Raw genomic sequence first — 24262 nt, 5'->3', positions numbered from 1 at the left:
TTCCTATTCCAGCTGTGGGCCCAACCACTGTGTAGGAAAATCCCCTGCTGCTGTGTATTGGATACTCTTTTGGTATTCAGTCTTGGATGAGATACAGTTTCCTTTGGCGAAACTTTGGCAAGTTAAAAACTACTGCCTCTTTGTCATGACTGCCATCTTTCCAGCTCACTGAACACAGCTGGTGAACAAGTTCACCAACATCAACATCTTAGAGGTTACTAACGATGTAAAGTTGAGCTAGATGTGTCTCTATGGACAGCCCTAAAATATGATACTAAACTGTTGGTCTTTTATTTAATTCAACTTCATTCACCACCTGTGAGTCACTGGTCCAATCCCAAATCCATGATGCCACTGTATCGATCAGATTTCCTGCAGTCCCATTTTTTCATAGAATCATAAACGTTTGACAGTGCAGAGGGAGACCATTCAGCCCATTGAGTCTGGACCGACTCTCCAACCGAGTATCCCACCCAGGCCCTATCCCTGTAACCCCACGCATTTACCCCTCTAATAACCCTAACCCACATATCCTGGAACACCAGGTTTCAATTTACCATGGCTAATCAACCTAACCTGCACAGCTTTGGACTGTGGGAGGAAACCAGAGCAACCAGAGGAAAGCCACGCAGACATGGGGAGAATTTGCAGACTCTGCACAGACAGTGACCCAAGCTGGGAATCGAACCCGGCTCCTTGGCGCTGTGATGTGAAGGGTGGTGTTGCAAAACCAGCATGTAAACTGCTTCTTGTTTCAGTAATGTAGGGCTTGTAACGATTGGAGCTACCGCTTTCCACCCATAAGCTGTGTTACAACATGTTCATCCTCCTGAAATTCCCGGATCTGCTGCACGCACAGGGAAGGAGTGTTAGTGCGGATTCTGCATAGCACAGGGGCCAACCAGGCACCAGGCGAAACGTTCTGGTGGTATACAAGTACTGAGCAGCAGACAGGACGTATCTGCTCCAAATGCCTATCTCTGGACCACTGTCACCTGACTGATTGTTTCAGGATTTTAACTTCAATGCAGTATATAAAGTACAAAGTACAAAGCACTCATTTCCCATTCTGCTTCCTGTTCCAGGGATAATGGAAATCGGATGATTCAGCTGATGCTGCTAAAATCCCTCCTGCAGGTATGGTTCTGGAAAATATTCCCCAGTCCTACAGTGCAGTCTCATTGGTAACATCAGAAATTGGCCCAGTCATACATACCCAAAATATCAAACTGCTAACTGGACATTACCAACAACGTAGAGGGAGCTTTACTCTGTATCTAACCCCGTGCTGTACCTGTCCTGGGAGTGTTTGATGGGGGACAGTGTAGAGGGAGCTTTACTCTGTATCTAACCCCGTGCTGTACCTGTCCTGGGAGTGTTTGATGGGGGACAGTGTAGAGGGAGCTTTACTCTGTATCTAACCTGTCCTGGGAGTGGGAGTGTTTGATGGGGACAGTGTAGAGGGAGCTTTACTCTGTATCTGACCCCGTGCTGTACCTGTCCTGGGAGTGTTTGATGGGGGACAGTGTAGAGGGAGCTTTACTCTGTATCTAACCCCGTGCTGTACCTGTCCTGGGAGTGTTTGATGGGGGACAGTGTAGAGGGAGCTTTACTCTGTATCTAACCCCGTGCTGTACCTGTCCTGGGAGTGTTTGATGGGGACAGTGTAGAGGGAGCTTTACTCTGTATCTAACCCCGTGCTGTACCTGTCCTGGGAGTGTTTGATCGGGGGGACAGTAGAGGGAGCTTTACTCTGTATCTAACCCTGTGCTGTACCTGTCCTGGGAGTGTTTGATGGGGGACAGTGTAGAGGGAGCTTTACTCTGTATCTAACCCCGTGCTGTACCTGTCCTGGGAGTGTTTGATGGGGGACAGTGTAGAGGGAGCTTTACTCTGTATCTAACCCCGTGCTGTACCTGTCCTGGGAGTGTTTGATGGGGACAGTGTAGAGGGAGCTTTACTCTGTATCTAACCCCGTGCTGTACCTGTCCTGGGAGTGTTTGATTGGGGGACAGTGTAGAGGGAGCTTTACTCTGTATCTAACCCCGTGCTGTACCTGTCCTGGGAGTGTTTGATGGGGGGACAGTGTAGAGGGAGCTTTACTCTGTATCTAACTCCGTGCTGTACCTGTCCTGGGAGTGTTTGATGGACAGTAGGTGTTGAAAGTGGTGAGTATTCTGATCTGGTGAATGTTCCTCATCAGGACAAATTTGGCTTAACTTTTGATTCAGAACTTTGAGAATGAGCTTTGTGTTTCAGTGGAAAGAGGTGAAAATTATATTTGAGTGTTTAATGTCACTGTTTCTGTCTCTGACTGTTCTATAGAGAATTTTGTTGCTGTGTTTAACATTTTTTATTTCTTTGATGTTGCATGAAGGTGACAATTGGATTCCAAAGCAGTAACCTGTTAGCGACCCTGCCCACCTCCTTCCTGGAGCCTCTTCTCTCTGCTTCATTAATGGAGGATGCTGAACTTCGCCTCCTCGTCATAGAGATCCTCCTCAGTCTGATCGATCGCCAAGGAAACCGACAGAAGTTCTCTCACGTCAGGTATGTTCAAAAAGGAACCATTGCATTAATCGAATGGCTACAGCACAGAAAATGGATGGTCTGTATGTTTTGTCCTCATGATTTTGGACACCTCTAACAAATCTCCCCTCCATGAGAATAAACCCAGCTTCTGTATCTGTCAAAGATCAAAGAGAATTCCAGCACAGGAACAGGCCCTTCGGCCCTCCAAACCTGCACCAACCATGCTGCCCGACTGAACTAAAACCCCCTACCCTTCCGGGGACCACATCCCTCTATTCCCATCCTATTCATGGATTTGTCAAGACGTCCCTTAAAACTCACTATCGTATCCGCTTCCACTCCCTCCCCCGGCAGCGAGTTCCAGGCACCCAGCACCCTCTGTGTAAAAAATCTGCCTCGTACATCTCCTTTAAACCTTGCCCCTCACACCTTAAACCTGTGCCCCCAGTAATTGACTCTTCCACCCTGGGAAAAAGCTTCTGACTATCCACTCTGTCCATGCCTCTTATAATCTTGTAGACTTCTATCAGATTAACTTGTAACTTGTAACTGAAGTCCCTCATCCCAGGAGCCTTTCTTGTAATTTTCTGAATCTTGTCCAAAGCCTTACCTTCTTCCTACAGTCTGGGTTGGTATCAGACGCAATCCTCCAATTGAGGCTGAAGCAATATTTTGTAAAGATTGATCAGAAGATCTTGCTTTATCCTCTCTGCCTGGATTTCTCAGGTTGATGATCTGTAAGATCTTTGATCAACTTTCTGAACCTGCCCTACAAATACTCTCTGCATTCATAGGTCCAAATATCCTGTGACTTTTGACCTAAAAGAATATAATCTTTCAGAAACCTTGTGTAAATGACAACATTAAGTTTTCAGAGATCAGCTGTCATTGTGGTTATCCATTGTTTAACTGTAATTATTACATTTCAATCATATAAAGCCACAGGCCATCAACTGCCAATTCTAGAGGCAATGTCCCAGTCAATAAACAGGACTAACCTGTACCACGTCATCTATCACGATGCCTTCAACAAAAAATAGCAATTTAAACTGGAGAAACAAAGTGGCTGAATGAGCCACCAAGCATCAGCAAAATGGTCATTTCGTCACCCTCAGTGCCGTCCAAGTCGATATCCTCGGAGAAATGAGGCTCAGAGGAACCGATGGATCCTGGGGTAATTATTCACAGATCCCTGAAAGTGGCCGAGCCAGTGAATAGGAGAGTTAAGAACATCATAAGAACATAAGAACATAAGAAATAGGAGCAGGAGTAGGCCATCCAGCCCTTCGAGCCTGCCCCACCATTCAATAAGATCATGGCTGATCTGTCGCTGCTCAGTTCCACTTTCCCGCCCTCTCCCCATAACCCTTAATCCCCTCTCCTATCAAAAACCCATCAACCTGCGTCTTAAAAATATTTAGCGAGGCAGCCTCCACCACTTCAACGGGCAGAGAATTCCAGAGATTCACCACCCTTTGAGTGAAGAAGTTCCTCCTCAACTCCGTTCTAAACCGCCTCCCCTTTATCTTGAGGCTGTGCCCCCTAGTGCTACTGTCTTTTTTGAGCGGGAAGAGTCTTTCCACTCTATCCTATCCATCCCATTCATCATCTTATACGTCTCAATGAGATCTCCCCTCATTCTTCTAAACTCTAACGAGTACAAGCCTAGTTTATTCAGCCTCTCCTCATAGCTCAACCCCCTCAACTCCGGTATCAGCCTAGTAAACCTCCTCTGCACTCCCTCCAAGGCCAAAATATCTTTGCGCAGGTGCGGCGCCCAAAACTGCACACAGTACTCCAGCTGCGGCCTCACCAATGCCCTATACAGCTGCAGCAAGACCTCCCTACTTTTATATTCTATCCCCCTCGCTATGAAGGCCAGCATCCCATTCGCCTTCCTGACCACCTGCTGCACCTGCAAGCTGGGTTTTTGCAACTCATGCACAAGGACCCCGAGGTCCCTCTGCACCGTCGCCTGCTGCAGTTTTTCGCCCCGTAAGTAATAGTCCTTCCTACCATTATTCCTACCAAAGTGGACCACCTCACACTTGCCAACATTAAATTCCATTTGCCATTTTCTGGCCCATTCGCCCAGCCTATCTAGATCCTTCTGCAGACTCTCCACACCCTCCGCACAATTTGCCGTTCCCCCAATCTTGGTGTCATCAGCAAAAAAAAGGCCAATGGGAGACTGGCTTTTATCAGTCGTGGTGTAGGGTATAAGAGCAAGGAGGTAATATTGGGGTTGTGCAGAGCATTGGTTCGGCCACAGCTGGAGCACAGTTCTGGTCACCTCACTAGAACAAAGAACAAAGAACAACACAGCACGGGAAACAGGCCCTTCGGCCCAACGAGCCCGCGCTGCCGTCCTACTATCTCAGTGACCTATTCATGATTTTAGTCTACGCCTAACGTGCGAGGATCAGGGAGGTCCAATTTAGGGACAATTTAGTACCCAATCAATCAGCCTAAAAGCACATCTTTGGGGGATGTGGGAGGAAACCGGAGCACCCGGAGGAAACCCACGCAACCACGGGGAGAACGTGCAAACTCCCACAGACACAGGCCCAAATCCATGTGTCCGCACAGCAACAGAGATAGTCTCTGAACTGTCATGTTGCCCTCGAGATGGTCCAGTTTAAGCACACTAACGACATGAAGCAATAGGCAACTCCCGAAGCAACATCCAAGAGCAGCCCACTACAACCTGCCGCCTGCATGCCCCATGCTGGACTTAAATGCCTGTGGAGACAAAAAAAATTCATTATTAAACAGGCAAAGACTAACATTCCTGAGGCAAAACGTATTCCCAAGCCTACATTGTTCAGTAAGGCCTACTATATCCCCCTATATGTAGACCGCTCATGTGGCTGTCTAAGTGACTCTTAAACAACCCTAGCGTGCCTGCTTCCACCACCTTACTCGGCAGTGCATTCCACACCCCCACTACCCTTTGCGTGAAAAACTGCCCTCTAATATTTGTCTTATACCTAGCCCCCCTCACCCTAAGCCCGTGACCCCTCGTTCTATCCATTTCTTGTAGCGGAAAAAGCTTACCACCATTTACTCTATCTATCCCCTTCATAATCTTATAAACCTCTATTAGATCCCCCCTCAGCCGACGTCTCTCAAGGGAAAACAGCCCAAGTTCATTCAATATTTCCTCGTAAGACAGCCCTTCCATACCAGGCAACATCCTGGTAAATCTCCTCTGCACTCTCTCCAGGATCTCTACATCCTTCCGGTAGTACGGCGACCAGAACTGGACGCAGTACTCCAAGTGAGGCCTAACCAACGTTCTATACAACTGCAACATCAGACTCCTACTCTTATACTCTATACCTCTATAGGAAGGATGATTACACTGGAGGGGGTAGAGAGGAGATTCACCCGGATACTGCCTGGGATGGAGAATTTGAGCGATAAGGAGAAACTGGATAGGGTTAGAGTGTTTACTTTAGATCAGAGAAGGCCGAGGGGAGACATGATTGAGGTGTATAAGATTATGAAGGGTATCGAATGATTCGGGAGTAGCTGTTCCCCTGGGTTGAGGGGTCAGTCACGTGGGGGCAGAGTTTTAGGGGGAGGAGCAGGAGATTCAGGGGGGATTTGAGAAAAAGTTTTTTTCATTCAGAGGGTGCTGGGAATCTGGAATGTGCTGCCTGGGAAGGTAGTGGAGGCCGGAAACTTTACAACCTTTAAAATGTATTTGGACGAAACCTTGGAACATCAGAACATTGAAGGATACGGGACAAGTGCTGGAAAATGGGTTTAACGCAGCCTTGAGAGGAAGATGAGTATAGATTGGTCTGTTTTGGAAATATGGATGAAACACCAATGAACTTTGACAAACCAGCAAACAGGACAGGACCAAGACTGATCAAAAAAACATTCTTGTAAAGATGGCAAGCTGTGATAAGACACGGTTCACAATGATTCCATCATTTTACATCATCTGCAAATTGTGAAATTGTGTCCTGTTTACCACAGTCTCAATCATTAAAATAAATCAAGAAAAATAACGGCTCCAGCACCGTCTCCTAGGAAACCTCACTGTACAGTTTCCTCCAGTCTGAAAAGCACCATTGTAGCTGTATCCATTTGTGCATCAGCCTATTTATATCTGTGTGTCTATCTGGGTATGACTGTCTCTGTAAATCCTTTCACACCAATATCCTTTTGTGTGTCTTTGTCTCTGCATTTCTGTGCACCTGTAAAGGTCTGTGTGTTTGCCGGTCAGAGTCTGTGTGAGTGTGTATGAGTGTGAGTGTGTGTAAGTGTGAATGTGTGAGTGTGACTGTGTGATTGTGAGTGTGACTGTGTGATTGTGAGTGTGAGTGTGGGAGTGTGACTGTGAGTGTGACTGTGACTGTGTGAGTGTGTGTGTCTATATGAGTGTGAATGTGACTGTGTGAATGTGACTGAGTGTGGGTGTGTGTGTCTGTGTGAGTGTGACTGTGTGAGTGTGTGACTGTGTGAATGTGAGAGTATGATTGTGTGAGTGTGATTCTGTGAGTGTGACTGTGTGAGTGTAAGTATGATTGTGAGTGTGACTGTGTGAGTATGACTGTGTGAGTGTGTGTGTGAGTGTGAATGTGTGTGTGTGTGAGTGTGTGAGTGTGACTGTGACTGTGTGAGTGTGTGTGGAATGTGAATGTGTGAGTGTATGAGTGTGTGAATGTGTGAGTGTGAACGTGAGTGCGTGTGTGTGAGAGTGTGTGTGAGTGTGAAGTGTGTGAATGTGAGTGTGCGTGTGTGAGTGAGTGTGTGTGTATGTGTGAGTTTGTGAGTGTGTGATTGTGTGTGATTGTGAGTGTGAGAGTGTGAGTGTGTGATTGTGTGTGTATGTGAGTGTGTGTGAGTTTGTGAGTGTGTGTATGAGTGTGAGTGTGTCTGTGACTGTGTGGCTGAGTGTGACTGTGAGTTGACTGTGCAAGTGAGTGTGTGTATGAGTGTGTGTGTGAGTGTGACTGTGACTCTGTGAGTGTAAGTGTGTGAGTGTGAGTATATGAGTGTGAGTGTGAGTGTGAGTGAGTATGTGTGTCTATGTGAGTGTGTGTGTGACTATGTGACAATGTGACTGTGTGTGAGTGTGACTGTGTGTGACTGTGTGACTGTTTGACTGTGAAACTGTGAGTCTGAGTGTGACTATATGAGTTTGTGAGTGTGAGTTGTGTGTGTGAGCGTGAGTGTGTATGTGTGTGAGAGTGTGTGAGTGTGTGTGTGAGTGTGTGTGTGTGAGTGTGACTGTGTGTGTGCATGTGTGAGTGTGTGTGTGTCAGTGTGTGTGTGTCAGTGTGTGTGTGTGTGTGTGTCAGTGTGTGTGTGTGTGACAGTGTGTGAGTGTGAGTGTGTGTGAGTGTGTGTGTGTGTGAGTGAGTATTCTTACACTGATGTGTTTTCCTCTTATTCTCAGTATTGTTCCCGATATCTCAGTCCTGATGCTGACGGTTGAGAAGTGTTCCCGACAGGATACTCTTTTTATGAAGAAGGTGAGTCATCCTCTGAGTTTTATTAAGAATTAGAAGCAGATTCTTCACCTTAAACTCCATCTTTCACACACTGTACACCTGCTGTAGGTTCTGCTAAAGGGCTGAGATTAGGGAGACAATACAGGCTCACAAACTGAGTGAGCAGGTTCACCAAGACACCAACTGGCCGAACTGTTGTTTAAAGAGCAGTGGGCTTTTTTACCTCTGGTCAGTGTATCCTTTTATTCACAGAACACAAGAAATAGAAGCAGGAGTGACCACCAGGCCCTTCCAGCTGCCCCTCTATTCAATACGGCTCATGGCTGATCTACGCCGGCCGCTGCTCCTTCTCTGTGCCATTTCCCCATTGCTCTCTATTCCTCAATTTATCAAGTATTTATCCATCCCCACATTAAATACTTCCAATGACCCAGCCTCCACCACCCTTTGGGACAGAGAATTCCAGAGATTCACCACCCTCTGAGAGAAGAAATTTCTACACACTTCAGTTTTAAATGACTGGCCCTTTATCCTGTAGCAACATCCCCTTGTCCGAGAGTCTCCCACTAATGAAAACATCTCACCATCTACCCTGTCAAGCCCCCTCAGGACCTTATGTTTGAATATTTCACTCTTCACTATTCTAAACTCCAAGGAATACAGACCCAGACTATTGAGTCTCTCTTGATAGGACAACCCTCTCATCCCAGGAATTAGCCTGGTGACTCTCCTCTGGACTGACTCCAATGTTACTGTATCCTTTCCAAGGTAAGGGACCAGAACGGTATGCAGTATTCCAGGCGAGGCTTCAATGGCAACAAAACCTCCCTGTTTTTAAACTCCCACTCCTTTGAAATAAAGGCCAAAATGCCATTTGTTTTCTTAACTACTTGTTAAACCTGCCTGCTAGCTTTTTGTGATTCTTGTATTGTAACATCTAGATATCCTTCCATATATACAACATATATATTTGCCCCATTGTTCCCCAGTGTGATCCTTCCATATTCCTCTCTTCTCCAGCATGTCCATCCATCCTATTATTAGGTGTTGGTTACAGTTCAGCTGATCTGAAGAAGTCTTCATACTTGTACTCAGGTTAACTGTAATCTTTATTGCCTCTTAAAACTACTTACAAATATACGGTAAAGGGTACAAGATAGGGACTGTCTCCATTCTTGCTGGTACACATTACACCCAATACTCAACTCAGCCAAGGATTGAAACAAAAACAGAAAATGCTGGAAAATCTCAGCGGGTCTGACAGCGCCTGTGGAGAGAGTTTGAGTGACCCTTTGTCAGAGCAGACAAAAGGTCATCCAGATTCAAAACATTGGCTCTGTTCTCTCTCCACAGATGCTGCCAGACTCACTGAGATTTTCCAATATTTTCTGTTTTTGATTCGACACTCGCTGCCTTCTAACATCTCTGTATGGGTGGTATTATATTTAGTCCCACATCAGCCATATACATTCTGGACCTTTCTACTACACATCGCTCCGCCAGTCTTTATCCAATGGATTTTAAGTGATGATAGTTTACCTTTAGATTGGCTAGGAGGGAGTTAAAGAGTGAGTTAAGAAGGGCTAAAAGAGGACATGAGAAGACTTTGGCTGATAGGATTAAGGAGAATCCTAAGGCGTTCTATAGATAAGTTAAGAACAGAAGGTTGGTTAGGGCAAGATTGGGGCCAGTTAGAGACAGCAGTGGGAAGTTATGTGTGGAACCGGAAGAGATTGGAGAGGCATTGAACCAATATTTCCCTTCGGTGTTCACGCAGTGAGACATAAATGTAGCTGTGGAGAACACTGGGTTACAGGGTTGTAAACTGGACAGTATTGCATTTGATAAGGAGGATGTGCTAGATATTCTTGAGGGTTTGAAAATAGATAAGTCCCCTGGGCCGGACGGGATTTACCCTAGGATTCTCTGGGAGGCAAGAGAAGTGATTGCAGAGCCTCTGGCTTTGATCTTCAGGTCGTCGTTGGTCTCAGGTATAGTGCCGGAGGATTGGAGGATAGTGAATGTTGTCCCATTGTTTAAGAAGGGGAACAGAGACTTCCCTGGGAATTATAGACCGGTGAGTCTTACTTCTGTTGTGGGTAAGGTTTTAGAAAAAATTATTAGGGATAGGATTTATAGTTATTTGGAGAGTAATGAATTGATTGGAGATAGTCAGCATGGTTTTGTAGCGGGTAGGTCGTGCCTTACTAACCTTATTGAGTTTTTTGAGAAAGTGACCAAAGAGGTGGATGGGGGTAAGGCAGTTGACGTGGTATATATGGACTTTAGTAAGGCGTTTGATAAGGTTCACCATGGAAGGCTTCTGCAGAAAATGCAGATGTATGGGATTGAGGGTAATTTAGGTAATTGGATCAGGAATTGGCTAGCTGATAGGAGACAGAGGGTGGTGGTTGATGGTAAGTATTCGTCATGGAGTTCGGTTACAAGTGGTGTGCCTCAGGGATCTGTTTTGGGGCCACTGCTGTTTGTAATTTTTATAAATGATCTAGATGAGGGTATAGTTGGGTGGATTAGTAAATTTGCTGATGACACCAAAGTCGGAGGTGTAGTAGATAGTGAGGAAGGGTGTCTTAGTTTACAGGGGACTTGGACAAGTTGCAGAGCTGGGCCGAGAGGTGGCGGATGGAGTTTAATGTGGAAAAGTGTGAGGTAATTCACTTTGGCAGGAATAACAGATGTGTGGAGTATAGGGCTAATGGGAGGACTCTGAATAGTGTGGATGAACAGAGGGATCTAGGTGTATGTGTACATAGATCCCTGAAAGTTGGGAATCAAGTAGATAAGGTTGTTAGGAAGGCATACGGTGTCTTGGCGTTTATTGGTAGGGGGATTGAATTTAGGAGCCGCAGCGTCATGTTGCAACTGTACAAAACTCTGGTACGGCCGCACTTGGAGTACTGTGTGCAGTTCTGGTCCCCACATTATAGGAAGGATGTGGAGGCTCTGGAGAGGGTGCAGAGGAGGTTTACCAGGATGTTGCCTGGTATGGAGGGGAGGTCCTATGAGGAGAGACTGAGGGATTTGGGGTTGTTTTCGTTAGAAAGAAGGCGGCTAAGAGGGGACCTTATTGAAACATATAAGATGATTAGAGGTTTAGATAGGGTGGACAGTGATAGCCTTTTTCCTCGGATGGAGAAAGCTAGCATGAGGGGGCATAGCTTTAAATTAAGGGGGCATAGTTATAGGACGGATGTCAGGGGTAGGTTCTTTACCCAGAGGGTGGTGAGGGATTGGAATGCCCTGCCTGCTGCAGTTGTAAATGCGCCCAGTTTGGGGGCATTTAAGAGATCCGTGGATAGGTTTATGGATGGAAAGGGTTTGGTTTAGGTTAGAGGGTCATTGCTTTTTAACTGGTCGGCGCAACATCGTGGGCCGAAGGGCCTGTTCTGCGCTGTAATGTTCTATGTTCTATGTTCTGTTTTACATTGTAATTACCATCATAGAAGGTTGAGAGAAATAGATAGGGTGGATTCTCAGAGGCTATTTCCCCGGGTTGAAATGGTCGCTACGAGAGGACACAGATTTAAGGTGCGGGGAGGAAAGTACAGAAGTGATGTTAGGGGTAAGTTTTTCACTCAGAGGGTGGTGAGTGAATGGAATCAGCTGCCGTCAGTGGTGGTGGAGGCGAACTCGCTGGGGTCTTTTAAAAGACTTCTGGATGAGTATATGGGGTTTTATGGGATTGGGGGTTATAGATAGGTCAATAGATTGGTAGGTGTTGATGTGATCGGCGCAACTCGTGGGCCGAAGGGCCTGTTTGTGCTGTAGTGTTCTATGTTCTATGTTCTATATATTTACATTGTCTTAGTACATTATCACTCCCCCATTGCCCCTCTTCCAAATCCTAGAATTCAAAGGTTCAGGCCGTCAGGACACCTTGTAACTCCCCCATTTATGGTATTGGAGTGTATAGTCTCTGTTGCTGCTGGTTCTTCCTGTAGGTTCGGAGGTTGTTTTGATATCTGGGTTTGTTCCTTGCTATCTCTCCAGTGGGGATCGATGTTGTAGGGATGAGGAGGAGTCTGCTCCTGTTTTTCCTGATAGGGTCCCCTGTGATGCCCATGTAGGAATGAGGTTGGTCCTCGAGGTCTTTAATCCAGATCTTGTCATCTTTCCGTAATTGTGGCAAGTGTCTGGTGTAGTACTTCTGCTGTGGGTAGAAGCTTGCTTCTGCCTATCAGACTGCTCTGTTGCTTGGATATCCTGTTAACCCTTGGTCATTAACCCCTGGCCTGAATTTCTTCAACAGGATTGGAAGTTGGGTACAAGGTTTCCTGCCCAGCAGGAGTCTGGACGGGGAGAGGCCACATTGTAAAGGGCTGGACCTGTGTATGGGCTCTGCTTTGGGAGGGCTTTTACTGCTTGGATCACCCTTTCACTTACCCTATTTGAGTGTGAGTATCTCGGGGAGGACGGCACCATAATGGAAGCCAGATCTGGTGGCCAAGTGCCCAAAATACTCATTTGTTGTTGGATATGTTTCCATCTGAGATGCTGACTCCTGAACATCTCTTCCAGTATCTTAAATATTGCCTCTGCATCTCAACCAATCTACCAAAGTCATCCACCACTGTCAGGAAATACTTGCTATGGAAAATGAACAAATCAATGCCCAACTTTTCCCAGGAAATGGTAGGAAATTACATGGGAATGATGGACTCCCTGAGGGTATTTCTGTGTGATGTACAGACCTGGTGATTTATAATGGTGTCTTCAATCACCTTGGCCCCCAGTTAGCGATTTGGGCCCAGGTTTCTATTTGATGATAATTAGGTAGCGTAGGTGTATTTTCTGAAGGATTTCTGTCCACAGAGGGCCGCTCATCGTAGTCTAAGTTTTACGTGTAAACATAAAGTGGTTTTGTGGCTCAAACCAGATATTTTATGGACCCTCTGTTTGCTCTCTGCTGTGACCATGCTTATTGGCAGAATCTGCGGATCTAGGTGCACAGGTGGCACAGTGGCACAGTGATTTGCACTGCTGCCTCACAGAGCCAGGACCCGGGTTCGATCCCCAGCTTGGGTCACTGTCTGTGCAGAGCCTGCACGTTCTCCCCACGTCTGCATGGGTTTTCTCCGGGTGCTCCAGTTTTCTCCAACAGTCTGAAAGATGTGCAGGTTAGGGTGCATTGGCCGTGCTAAATTCTCCCTCAGTGTACCCGAACAGGTTCTGGAGTGTGGCAACCAAGGGATTTTCACAGTAACTTCATTGCAATATTAATGTAAGCCTACTTGTGACACTAATAAATAAACTTTAAACTTTACATTCCTCATTAATCATTTGTTCCTGATGGATGCATTAAAGTTTACTTGTGGTCGCTGGCAGTTTTCTCTGTCAATTGCGAATACACTTCCTGATGAGACTGACATCCTGTTTTGTTGGGGGGACCCACTGTGGCCCTTGAAAGTACTGTTTAAGAATTCTGGAATGCATCCCTCCTCAACCCTTCTTGTCTAATGAGTTAGACGAGCAGTTTGTCTTCTGTTTGAGTGTAACCCCAGTCTGAAAACTTCTCACATACCCATCTTACTGAAGAATCTTCCTTTTCTGTGATCCCTTGTCTCCATGTCCGACACCTCTTTCAGTAGATAGATTCCCTCTCAGCTGTTCCTGGAACAAGAAGTCTCCCAGGCTTGTGGAAGCCTCACTGCTACACTGATGGACAGGGCTGGTTGCATCAGGCCAGAATGTCTGTGCTGATACAACCTTGATCTTTATTAAGTAGATGCCATAAGAGTTCTGGATCTCTGTTAGTTTGGTAAACGCTTTGCCAGCTGGTTCACCATTTGCAAGAATTGCTGGAGATCTGGAATTGATGATTTGGGTTGAGGGCTCACCAAGAGCTTTGGTTTTTGGTGGATTTTGTGGATTTGATGATTTATTATTGTCACATGATTAGGATACAGTGAAAAGTATTGTTTCTTGCACAGTACACAGACAAAGCATACCATTCATAGAGTACATAGGAGGAGAAAGAAATGAGAAGGTGCAGAATATAGTGTTCCAGTCACAGACTGGATATAGAGAAAAATCAGATATATGGTAGGTCCATTCAAAAGGCTGATGGCAGCAGGGAAGAAGCTGATCTTGAGACAGTTGATATGTGTGCTCAGATTTTTGTACCTTTCTCCCAATGGAAGAAGGTGGAAGAGAGAATGTCATGAATGCATGGGGTCCTTTATGATGCTGGCAATGGATGGGAGGCTGGCTTGTGTGGTGAACTGGGCTACGTTCACATCTTTCATACTTTCTTGTGGTCTTGGGCAGAGCAGGAGCCCATTCCAAGCTGTGATACAACCAGAGAGGGTGCTTTCTGTAAAAATTGGTGAGAGTCATAGCGGACATGCCAAATTTCCTTAATCTTCTGAAAAAGTGTTGGATTTGGGAACTATCCCAAAGTTGCGCTGAGAAATCCTTCTCAGAACTTCCCAAGTAAGGATTTACCGAGCAAATGTTCAGAAGTGTTGACTTCCAGTGGACATTTGTGTTGTGAATCATCCGGTAAAGAGATTTAAATTGCTAATATAGATTATCCTGCCAGTGTTATGCTCATAGTTACTCAGAAAGTGCTTGAAAACATAAAAGCTTTTCTAGTGTTTTAAACACCCAGACCAGTCCCTGCGAGGGACAATTCCACAACCAGAACTCCCTCGGGCCCCACCCTCCTCTCCCTCCCACGATTGACCTAACCCGAGCCAGACACCACACACCACACCATGCCCCCAACCAATCTGACCCCTACCCAACCCAACCTGGTGCAGCAATCCCCCATCTCCTTCCCTTTTCACCAACCCTGCACCTCCACCCAGACTCAATCCATACCCTGACCTAACCCTCACACCCGGCACTCACATTTCCCAATCTCCTGATCTGATATATTTGATACCCGTAGCCCCTGTCCCTCAGTATGAACTTTGTATCACTCACTCAATGTCCAGACCCCCTCTTGATGTCTGACTTCCCTCAATGTCCCACCATTTGGATGTTGTCTACATGGACTTCAGTAAGGCCTTTGACAAGGTCCCTCATGGCAGACTGGTGCAGAAGGTGAAGTCGCATAGGATCAGAGGTGGGCTGGCAAGGTGGATACAAAACTGGCTCGGTCAAAGAAGACAGAGGGTAGCAGTGGAAGGGTGTGTTTCTGAATGGAGGGCTGTGACAAGTGGTGTTCCTCAGGGATCAGTGCTGGGACCTTTGCTGTTTGTAATATATATAAATGATTTGGAGGAAAATGTAATTGGTTTGATTAGTAAGTTTGCGGACGATACAAAGGTTGGTGGATTTGCGGATAGCAATGAGGACCATCAGAGGATACAGCGGGATATAGATCAGTTGGAGACTTGGGCAGAGAGATGGCAGATGGAGTTTAATCCGGACAAATGTGAGATAGTACATTTTGGAAGGTCTAATACAGATAGGAAATATACAATAAATGGCAGAACACTTAAGAGTATTGATAGGCAAAGAGATCTGGGTGTACAGGTACACAGGTCACTGCCCCCAGTATATCCCACCATATCCCACTGCTCCCAGTGTGTCCCTCCCTATCCCACTGCCCCCAGTGTATCTCTCCATGTCCCACTGCCCCCAGTGTGTCCCTCCCTATCCCACTGCCCCCAGTGTATCTCTCCATGTCCCACTGCTCCCAGTGTGTCCCTCCCTATCCCACTGCTCCCAGTGTGTCCCTCCCTATCCCGCTGCCCCCAATGTATCTCTCCATGTCCCACTGCCCCCAGTGTGTCCCTCCCTATCCCACTGCCCCCAGGGTGACCCTCCCTATCCCACTGCCCCCAATGTATCTCTCCATGTCCCACTGCCCCCAGTGTGTCCTTCCCTATCCCACTGCCCCTAGTGTGTCCCTCCCTATCCCACTGCCCCCAGTGTATCTCTCCATGTCCCACTGCCCCCAGTGTATCCCTCCATGTCCCACTGCCCCCAGGGTGACCCCCCCTATCTCACTGCCCCCAGTGTATCTCTCCATGTCCCACTGCCCCCAGTGTATCCCTCCATGTCCCACTGCCCCCAGGGTGTCCCTCCCTATCCCACTGCCCCCAAGGTGACCCTCCCTATCCCACTGCTCCAGGGTGACCCTCCCTATCCCACTGCCCCCAGTGTGTCCCTCCCTATCCCACTGCCCCCAGTGTGTCCCTCCCTATCCCACTGCCCCCAGGGTGTCCCTCCATGTCCCACTGCCCCCAGGGTGACCCTCCCTATCCCACTGCCCCCAGGGTGACCCTCCATATCCCACTGCCCCCAGTGTGTCCCTCCCTATCCCACTGCCCCCAGTGTGTCCCTCCCTATCCCACTGCCCCCAGTGTGTCCCTCCCTATCCCACTGCCCCCAGGGTGTCCCTCCATGTCCCACTGCCCCCAGCATGTCCCTCCCTATCCCACTGTCCCCAGTGTGTCCCTCCTTATCCCACTGCCCCCAGTGTGTCCCTCCTTATCCCACTGCCCCCAGTGTGTCCCTCCATATCCCACTGCCCCCAGGGTGTCCCTCCCTATCCCACTGCCCCCAGTGTGTCCCTCCCTATCCCACTGCCCCCAGTGTGTCCCTCCCTATCCCACTGCCCCCAGTGTGTCCCTCCCTATCCCACTGTCCCCAGTGTGTCCCTCTGTATCTCCTTCCTTTATGGATAAAGTTTAACAGACAGCAGAGTTTGTTCCTGGGTTTTTCCAATCTCCTGCTTCCTTGTGCCATTTTTCTAGGCTTTCCATTGATCCCCTGCAGTTCAGTGGGAGACCAGATGAATCCCAATGGAAATTCTACTCTCTTTCTGTGTGACTAACTGTCCTTTGTAATGAAAGTTGACATCTTTTTTGCAGCACTCACAGACTCTGTACAGATATATCTATATGAGCTGTAAACAGGAGAATAACTCCCGCATCCACTATGATGCACTCTATGCCATGCTTGCTCTCATCAGTGTGGAGCTGGCTAATGAGGAGGTGGTTGTCGATCTTATCCGTGTGGTATTAGCCCTCCAGGTAAGTGCTGCCCTCTTTAATACGTTTCTGAATCCTCGCCTTTCATAACTTTGTTACGTTTATTGTTTCTGTGTGATTCTAAATGTCGCCATCATGTGGCCTCCATCGAAAACCATTCCGATGCTTACCTGTAGCTGCTTTCCCCATACCCTGCTTCAACATTTCTCCATAGCTCACAGCTCAGTTGGATATTGCCCAATCTTATTCCTCTTCCTTTCACGATGGCCTTGTACACATCATCAAACTGTTCATAATGTGCAGGCCTTTCAAATGTATAAAATTGGAAGTGTGATATAGGGGTGACACAGTGGTTAGCACTGCTGCCTCACAGCGCCAGGAACCCAGGTTCAATTCTGGCCTTGGGTCTGTGTGGAGTTTGCACGTTCTCCCCATGTCTGTGTGAGTTTCCTCCAGGTGCTCTGATTTCCTCCCACAGTCCAAAAATGTGTGGGTTAGGTGGGTTGGCCATGTTAAATTGTCTCTTAGTATCAGGGGTTCTAGCTTGGGTAAATGCATGGGGTTATGGGGATAGGGCCTGGGTGGGATTGTGATCAGTGCAGACTCGATGGGTTGAACGCCCTCCTTCTGTCCTGTAAGGTTCTATATGCAGATATAGTTCGTAATTATAGGCAAAATGGATGTGGAAATTGCAAGTTTGTTTCATAAGCCTATAAAACCATGAAATACATCAATCTCGGAACAAAGGAAAATACATTTTCCAAATAATTTTTTAAAAAATATTGAATACCAGTGAAAAATTATAATCTGTAATAAAAATATACGACTTATTGCAAAACTCAGAGTAGACCCTAAAACTGCAATTCTTGAAGATATTCATCACAATGGTGTGTGCCTTAGCTTCTAAATAGAAGAAGGGAGAATCTAGCTGAACCCCAGATCAGTGAGGTGGGAAAGTGATGCTTCATTTCATTCAGCCCATCAGAAGTATGAAGAAGAAACAATGTCAATGTTTACACCAGAATAGAAATTGTGTAAATCCGGCTATATGAAGCAATCAGGGTTAGTCAAGCTCAGTGAATAATGTCAGCCTGCTCCATTTGTGTCATACTGGCACAGTGGCACAGTGGTTAGCACTGCTGCCTCACCATGCCAGGGAACTGGCTCAATTCCCAGCTCAGGTCACTGTCTGTGTGAGGTCTGCATGTTCTCCCCATGTCTGTGTGGGTTTCCTCCAGGTGCTCTGGTTTCCTCCCACACTCCAAAGACGTGCTGGTTAGGTACATTGGCCATGGTTAAATTCTCCCTCAGTGTACCCAAACAGGGACCAGAGTGTGACAACTTGGGGAATTTCACAATAACTACATTGCCCAGTTAAGGTAAGCCAACTTGTGATTAATAAATAAACTTTAAACTTTGCAGTGTTAATGAGGACCCTGTGTGTCTTTTAGAGGTATGTGTGCATTGTATTGTGGGTGGGAAGAGCATGGCTCCTGCCAGGATCCAGAAGGATGGTTTAAAACCTGGTATTGCAGTGCGGAACGGGCAGAGGAGTCAGGATTTTATGTTTACTTTTTCACTCTATTCCTCCATTGACTCTTTGACTATCCTTTATCTGCTTTTTATCTTTCTAATAATCCTTTGTTAGTCAGATTTATATTGACTGCGTTCACTTTCCAAAGTCCCTCTTCCCTTTTTGTACTCTGAAATATTTAAGACCGAGGACAAAAGATTTTTGGATATAAAGGAAATTAAACATAAAAAATAGCTGCAGGATTAGGCCATTCGGCCCTTCCAGCCTGCTGCACCATTCAATATGATCACAGCTGATCACACACTGTCAGTGTCCCACTCCCACTTTCTCTCCATCCGCCTTGATCCCTTTAGCCACAAGGGCCGTGTCCAGCTCCCTCTTGAACATTTCTAACAAATCGGCTCCAACAGCTTTCTGTGGGAGAGAATTCCACAGGTTCACAACTCTCTGGGTGAAGGAGTTCTTCCCCATCTCAGTCCTGAATGGCTTACCCCTTATTCTTAGATTGTGACCCCTAGTTTTCGACTTTCCCAACATCGGGAATGTTCTTCCCACATCCAGCCTCTCCAGTCCCATCAGGATTTTTATGTTTGTACAAGACCCTCTCTCATTCTTCTAAATTCCAGTGAGTACAAGCCCAATGGATCCAATCTCTCTTCATATGTCAGTCCTGCCATATTAAGGGATGTGAGGATAGAACAAAGAGGAGGAGTTGAATTGGAAGACCGTGTCTATGGAGGGGCAGCGGAAGTGGCTTCCTCCTGATCTTATTTTGCATACCTTGATAGTTACATTCTGTATTTTTCCTCCTATATTTATTTTTTGCCTTTTGTTGAATCTCGTTATTTAGCCAGCCATTCTGTTTCTTCATAAACCACTTTATGTATCTCACCTGTATCTCATCAATCTCATGCATGAAAATTTCATCCCACTTCTCTGTTACATGTCAGGCTTTTAGTCCATCACCGACCTTATATTAGCACTGCAGGGGTCAGTAAAATCTCTTTATTTAACAGGAACTTTCTTTGACTAATGAGGATAACTTGCCTGTGTGGACATGCTGTGCGATTCATGCCCTCTCGTCTGCCTACCTGAACCTCATTAGCCAGCTAACCAGCCTGCCTGCCTTCTGCCAGCATATCCAGCAGGTAAGGAGAACTGGGCAATGTGCAGGGTAAAAAGTCTGACAACACCAGGTTTTAGTCCAACCGATTTATTTGATAGTAAACTCACAAGCTTTCGAGGGGATTCCCTCTTCGTCAGGTGAATGAAGAGTTCTGGCCTCAGACAGAGCATATAAAGCACAGACAGTTTACAGATTACTGATTAGAATGCAAATCTTTACACCTAACCTGCTGTTCAAGTCCTAAAGTGGCTGACAATGTGTGTGGAAGGAGCACTGATCACAGGTTAAAGAGATGTGTATTGTCTCCAGACAGCACAGTGAGTGAGGTTTTACAAACCCAGGCAAGTCACGGGGGTTACAGATAGTGCGACATGAACCCAAGATCCCTGTTGACATCCCAATGTACACGGACCAGAGATAGAGTATCAATGACAGTGAACCTCTATCTCCTGCTCTGCTTTGATCGCTCTCACTGAGTGGATAATGCAATCTCTCTTAGTCAAACCCAAACTTCAAAATCTCAGTTAGTGAAATCCATCTTTTAATCTCTCTGACAGTGAAATGCCTGACTCAGCCTCTCCGTCAATAAGTAAAACCATGATCCAGCTTCCCATTCTCAACCTCTCTTTTCACTTATTTTCGATTTCTCTTTTCAGGTGATTGAAGTCAGAAGAAAGGAAGCTTTGTACCTTTTACCAGAGGGAGTCTTTCAGGCTGAAAGCAGGTACCTGCTGGGAACTGGCCTGAAATTTTTAACATACCGGCTGCATTTTCCTCATATCCATAACTTCCCTTCACAGTTCACTGAGTCTGTTTTATGTGGTCATTTACCAATCTCAGACTATTTATATGCTAATTCTAATGAAAAGAGAAAGCATATTTTGTTTGTAGTGCTAATTTCAGTTGGGATCCTGAATACAATATTGGGACCCCAGTTTACCAATGTTGATAAGCAAACACATGTCTTACCCAACAGTGAAAAGCCATCACAGGAAAAGGTCACCAGCTTCCAAATTGTTTGATAAGGTCCCCCATGCAAGACTTCTTGAGAAGATGAGAGGGCATGGGATCCAAGAGGCTTTGGCCTTGTGGATCCAGAACTGGCTTGCCTGCAGAAGGCAGAGAGTGGTTGTGGATGGGTCTTTTTCTGAATGGAGGTCGGTCACCAGTGGAGTGCCCCAGGGATCTGTTCTAGGACCCTTGCTGTTTGTCATTTTCATAAATGACCTGGATGAGGAAGTGGAGGGATGGGTAAGTAAGTTCGCTGACGATACGAAGGTTGGTGGTGTTGTGGATAATTTGGAGGGATGTCAGAAGTTGCAGCGAGACATAGATAGGATGCAAGACTGGGCGGAGAAGTGGCATATGGACTTCAACGCGGATAATGTGTAGTGGTCCATTTTGGCAGGACAAACAGGTTACAGGAGTAAAATGTCAAGGGTAGGAGTCTTAGCTGTGTTGAAGGGCAGAAGGATCTTGGGGTCCGGGTCCACAGCACTCTTAAATCGGCCTCGCAGGTGGAGGAGGTGGTCAAGAAGGCGTATGGTGTACTGGCCTTCATTAATCGAGGAATTGAGTTTAGGAGTCGGGAGGTAATGCTGCAACTTTATAAGACCCTTGTCAGACCCCACTTGGAGTACTGTGCGCAGTTCTGGTCCCCTCACTACAGGAAGGATGTGGAAGCTATTGAGAGGGTGCAGAGGAGATTTACAAGGATGTTGCCTGGATTGGGAGGCATGCCTTATGAAGATAGGTTGAGGGAGCTAGGTCTCTTCTCCCTGGAGAGACAAAGATTGAGAGGCGACCTGATAGAGGTTTATAAGATGTTGAGAGGAATAGATAGGGTGGATTCTCAGACGCTATTTCCCAGGGCTGAAATGGTCACTACGAGAGGACACAGGTTTAAGGTGCTGGGGAGTAGGTACAGAGGAGATGTCAGGGGTAAGTTTTTCACTCAGAGGGTGGTGAGTGAGTGGAATCGACTGCCGTTGGTGGTGGTAGAGGCGAACTCGCTGGGGTCTTTTAAGAGACTTCTGGATGAGTATATGGGATTTAATAGGATTGAAGGTTATAGATAGGCCTAGTAAGTAGGAATATGATCGGTGCGACTTGTGGGCCGAAGGGCCTGTTTGTGCTGTAGTTTTCTATGTTCTATGTTCTATAAAGTCAACAAGTCATACCAGTCATTTAATTACTGTGGCTACAACAGCAGGTCAGATTGGGAGTAACTCACCTCCTGACCCCCCAGAACCTGTTCACCATCTACAAGGCAAGTCAGGAGTGCGATAAAATACTCTCCAATTTCCTTGGCAGCACAGCCAACTCCAGCAACCAACCTCTCGATCATGTCAAGAAGCTCAACACGATCCAGGACAAAGCAGCCCCGTTAATTGGCGCTCCAGGTGGCAGACTTGGAAGTTGGTGTGCATTTTGGTGATGGTGACCACAATTCGGTTACGTTCACCTTAGTGATGGAAAGGGATAGGCATGAACCTCGGGTCAGTAGTTTTAGCTGGGGGAAGGGTAATTATGAGGCTATTAGGAGAGAATTAGGAAGCATAGGTTGGACTAGGAGATTACAGGGACTGGGAACGTCCGAAATGTGGAGTTTTTTCAAGGAGCAGCTACTGCGAGTCTGTGATAGGTATGTCCCTGTCAGGCATGGAGGAATTGGTCGAGCTAGGGAACCGTGGTGCACTAAAAAAGTTGATTCACTGGTTAAAAAGAAAAAGGAGGCTTATGTTCGGATGAGACTTGAGGGCTCAGGTAGTGCACTAGAAAGCTTTAGATTGGCTAGGAGGGAGTTGAAGAGTGAGTTAAGAAGGGCTAAAAGAGGACATGAGAAGACTTTGGCTGATAGGATTAAGGAGAATCCTAAGGCGTTCTATAGGTATGTTAAGAACAGAAGGTTGGTTAGGGCAAGATTAGGGCCAGTTCCAGACAGCAGTGGGAAGTTATGTGTGGAACCGGAAGAGATTGGAGAGGCATTGAACCAATATTTCTCTTCGGTGTTCACGCAGGGGGACATAAATGTAGCTGAGGAGAACACTGGGTTGCAGGGGTGTAAACTAGACAGTATTGCAGTTGATAAGGGGGATGTGCTGGATATTCTTGAGGGTTTGAAAATAGATAAGTCCCCTGGGCCGAATGGGATTTACCCTAGGATTCTCTGGGAGGCAAGAGAGGCAATTGCAGAGCCTCTGGCTCTGATCTTCAGGTCGTCGTTGGTCTCAGGTATAGTGCCGGAAGACTGGAGGATAGCAAATGTTGTCCCATTGTTTAAGAAGGGGAACAGAGACTTCCCCGGGAATTATAGACCGGTGAGTCTTACTCCTGTTGTGGGCAAGGTTTTACAAAAAATTATTAGGGATAGGATTTATAGTTATTTGGAGAGTAATGAATTGATTGGAGATAGTCAGCATTGTTTTGTGGAGGGTAGGTCGTGCCTTACTAACCTTATTGAGTTTTTTGAGAAAGTGACCAAAGAGGTGGATGGGGGTAAGGCAGCTGACGTGGTATATATGGATTTTAGTAAGGCGTTTGATAAGGTTCACCATGGAAGGCTTCTGCAGAAAATGCAGATGTATGGGATTGGGGGTAATCTAGGTAATTGGATCAGGAATTGGCTAGCAGATAGGAGACAGAGGGTGGTGGTTGATGGTAAGTATTCGACATGGAGTTCAGTTACGAGTGGTGTGCCTCAGGGATCTGTTTTGGGGCCACTGCTGTTTGTAATTTTTATTAATGATCTGGATGAGGGTATAGTTGGGTGGATTAGTAAATTTGCTGATGACACCAAAGTCGGAGGTGTGGTAGATAGTGAGGAAGGGTGTCTTAGTCTACAGGGAGACTTGGACAAGTTGCAGAGCTGGGCCGAGAGGTGGCGGATGGAGTTTAATACGGAGAAGTGTGAGGTAATTCACTTTGGCAGGAATAACAGATGTGTCGAGTATAGGGCTAATGGGAGGACTCTGAATAGTGTGGATGAACAGAGGGATCTAGGTGTATGTGTACATAGATCCCTGAAAGTTGGGAATCAAGTAGATAAGGTTGTTAAGAAGGCATACGGTGTCTTGGCGTTTATTGGTAGGGGGATTGAATTTAGGAGTCGCAGCGTCATGTTGCAACTGTACACAACTCTGGTGAGGCTGCACTTGGAGTACTGTGTGCAGTTCTGGTCCCCACATTATAGGAAGGATGTGGAGGCTTTGGAGAGGGTGCAGAGGAGGTTTACCAGGATGTTGCCTGGTATGGAGGGGAGGTCCTATGAGGAGAGACTGAGGGATTTGGGGTTGTTTTCGCTAGAAAGAAGGCGGCTAAGAGGGGACCTTATTGAAACATATAAGATTTTGTTTAAGAAGGGGAACAGAGACTTCCCCGGGAATTATAGACCGGTGAGTCTCACTTCTGTTGTGGGCAAGGTTTTGGAAAAAATTATTAGGGATAGGATTTATAGTTATTTGGAGAGTAATGAGTTGATTGGAGATAGTCAGCATGGTTTTGTGGCGGGTAGGTCGTGCCTTACTAACCTTATTGAGTTTTTTGAGAAAGTGACCAAAGAGGTGGATGGGGGTAAGGCAGTGGACGTGGTGTATATGGATTTTAGTAAGGCGTTTGTTAAGGTTCACCATGG

The 24262-nt window shown here is 46.5% G+C and overlaps 1 protein-coding gene across 3 annotated transcripts in view; it reads left to right on the top strand.

Moving 5' to 3' along the window:
* The window catches only part of LOC145351207 (protein EFR3 homolog B-like), a 191020-nt gene that overhangs the window by 126347 nt on the left and 40411 nt on the right, over positions 1–24262 (top strand). For all 3 annotated transcript variants that reach the window (XM_080200908.1, XM_080200907.1, XM_080200909.1), the window contains exons 12-17: positions 1086–1137; positions 2378–2550; positions 7949–8024; positions 16850–17011; positions 19520–19651; positions 20286–20353. In XM_080200908.1, the coding sequence (XP_080057034.1) occupies positions 1086–1137; positions 2378–2550; positions 7949–8024; positions 16850–17011; positions 19520–19651; positions 20286–20353 (663 nt within the window). The remainder of the gene's footprint in view (positions 1–1085; positions 1138–2377; positions 2551–7948; positions 8025–16849; positions 17012–19519; positions 19652–20285; positions 20354–24262) is intronic.

Source organism: Carcharhinus amblyrhynchos, chromosome 12 (assembly GCF_965287045.1).
Source record: "Carcharhinus amblyrhynchos chromosome 12, sCarAmb.v2.hapA, whole genome shotgun sequence".
In the NCBI taxonomy this organism is placed as follows: Eukaryota; Metazoa; Chordata; class Chondrichthyes; order Carcharhiniformes; family Carcharhinidae; genus Carcharhinus; species Carcharhinus amblyrhynchos.
This window is presented reverse-complemented; position numbering and strand designations above follow the sequence as displayed.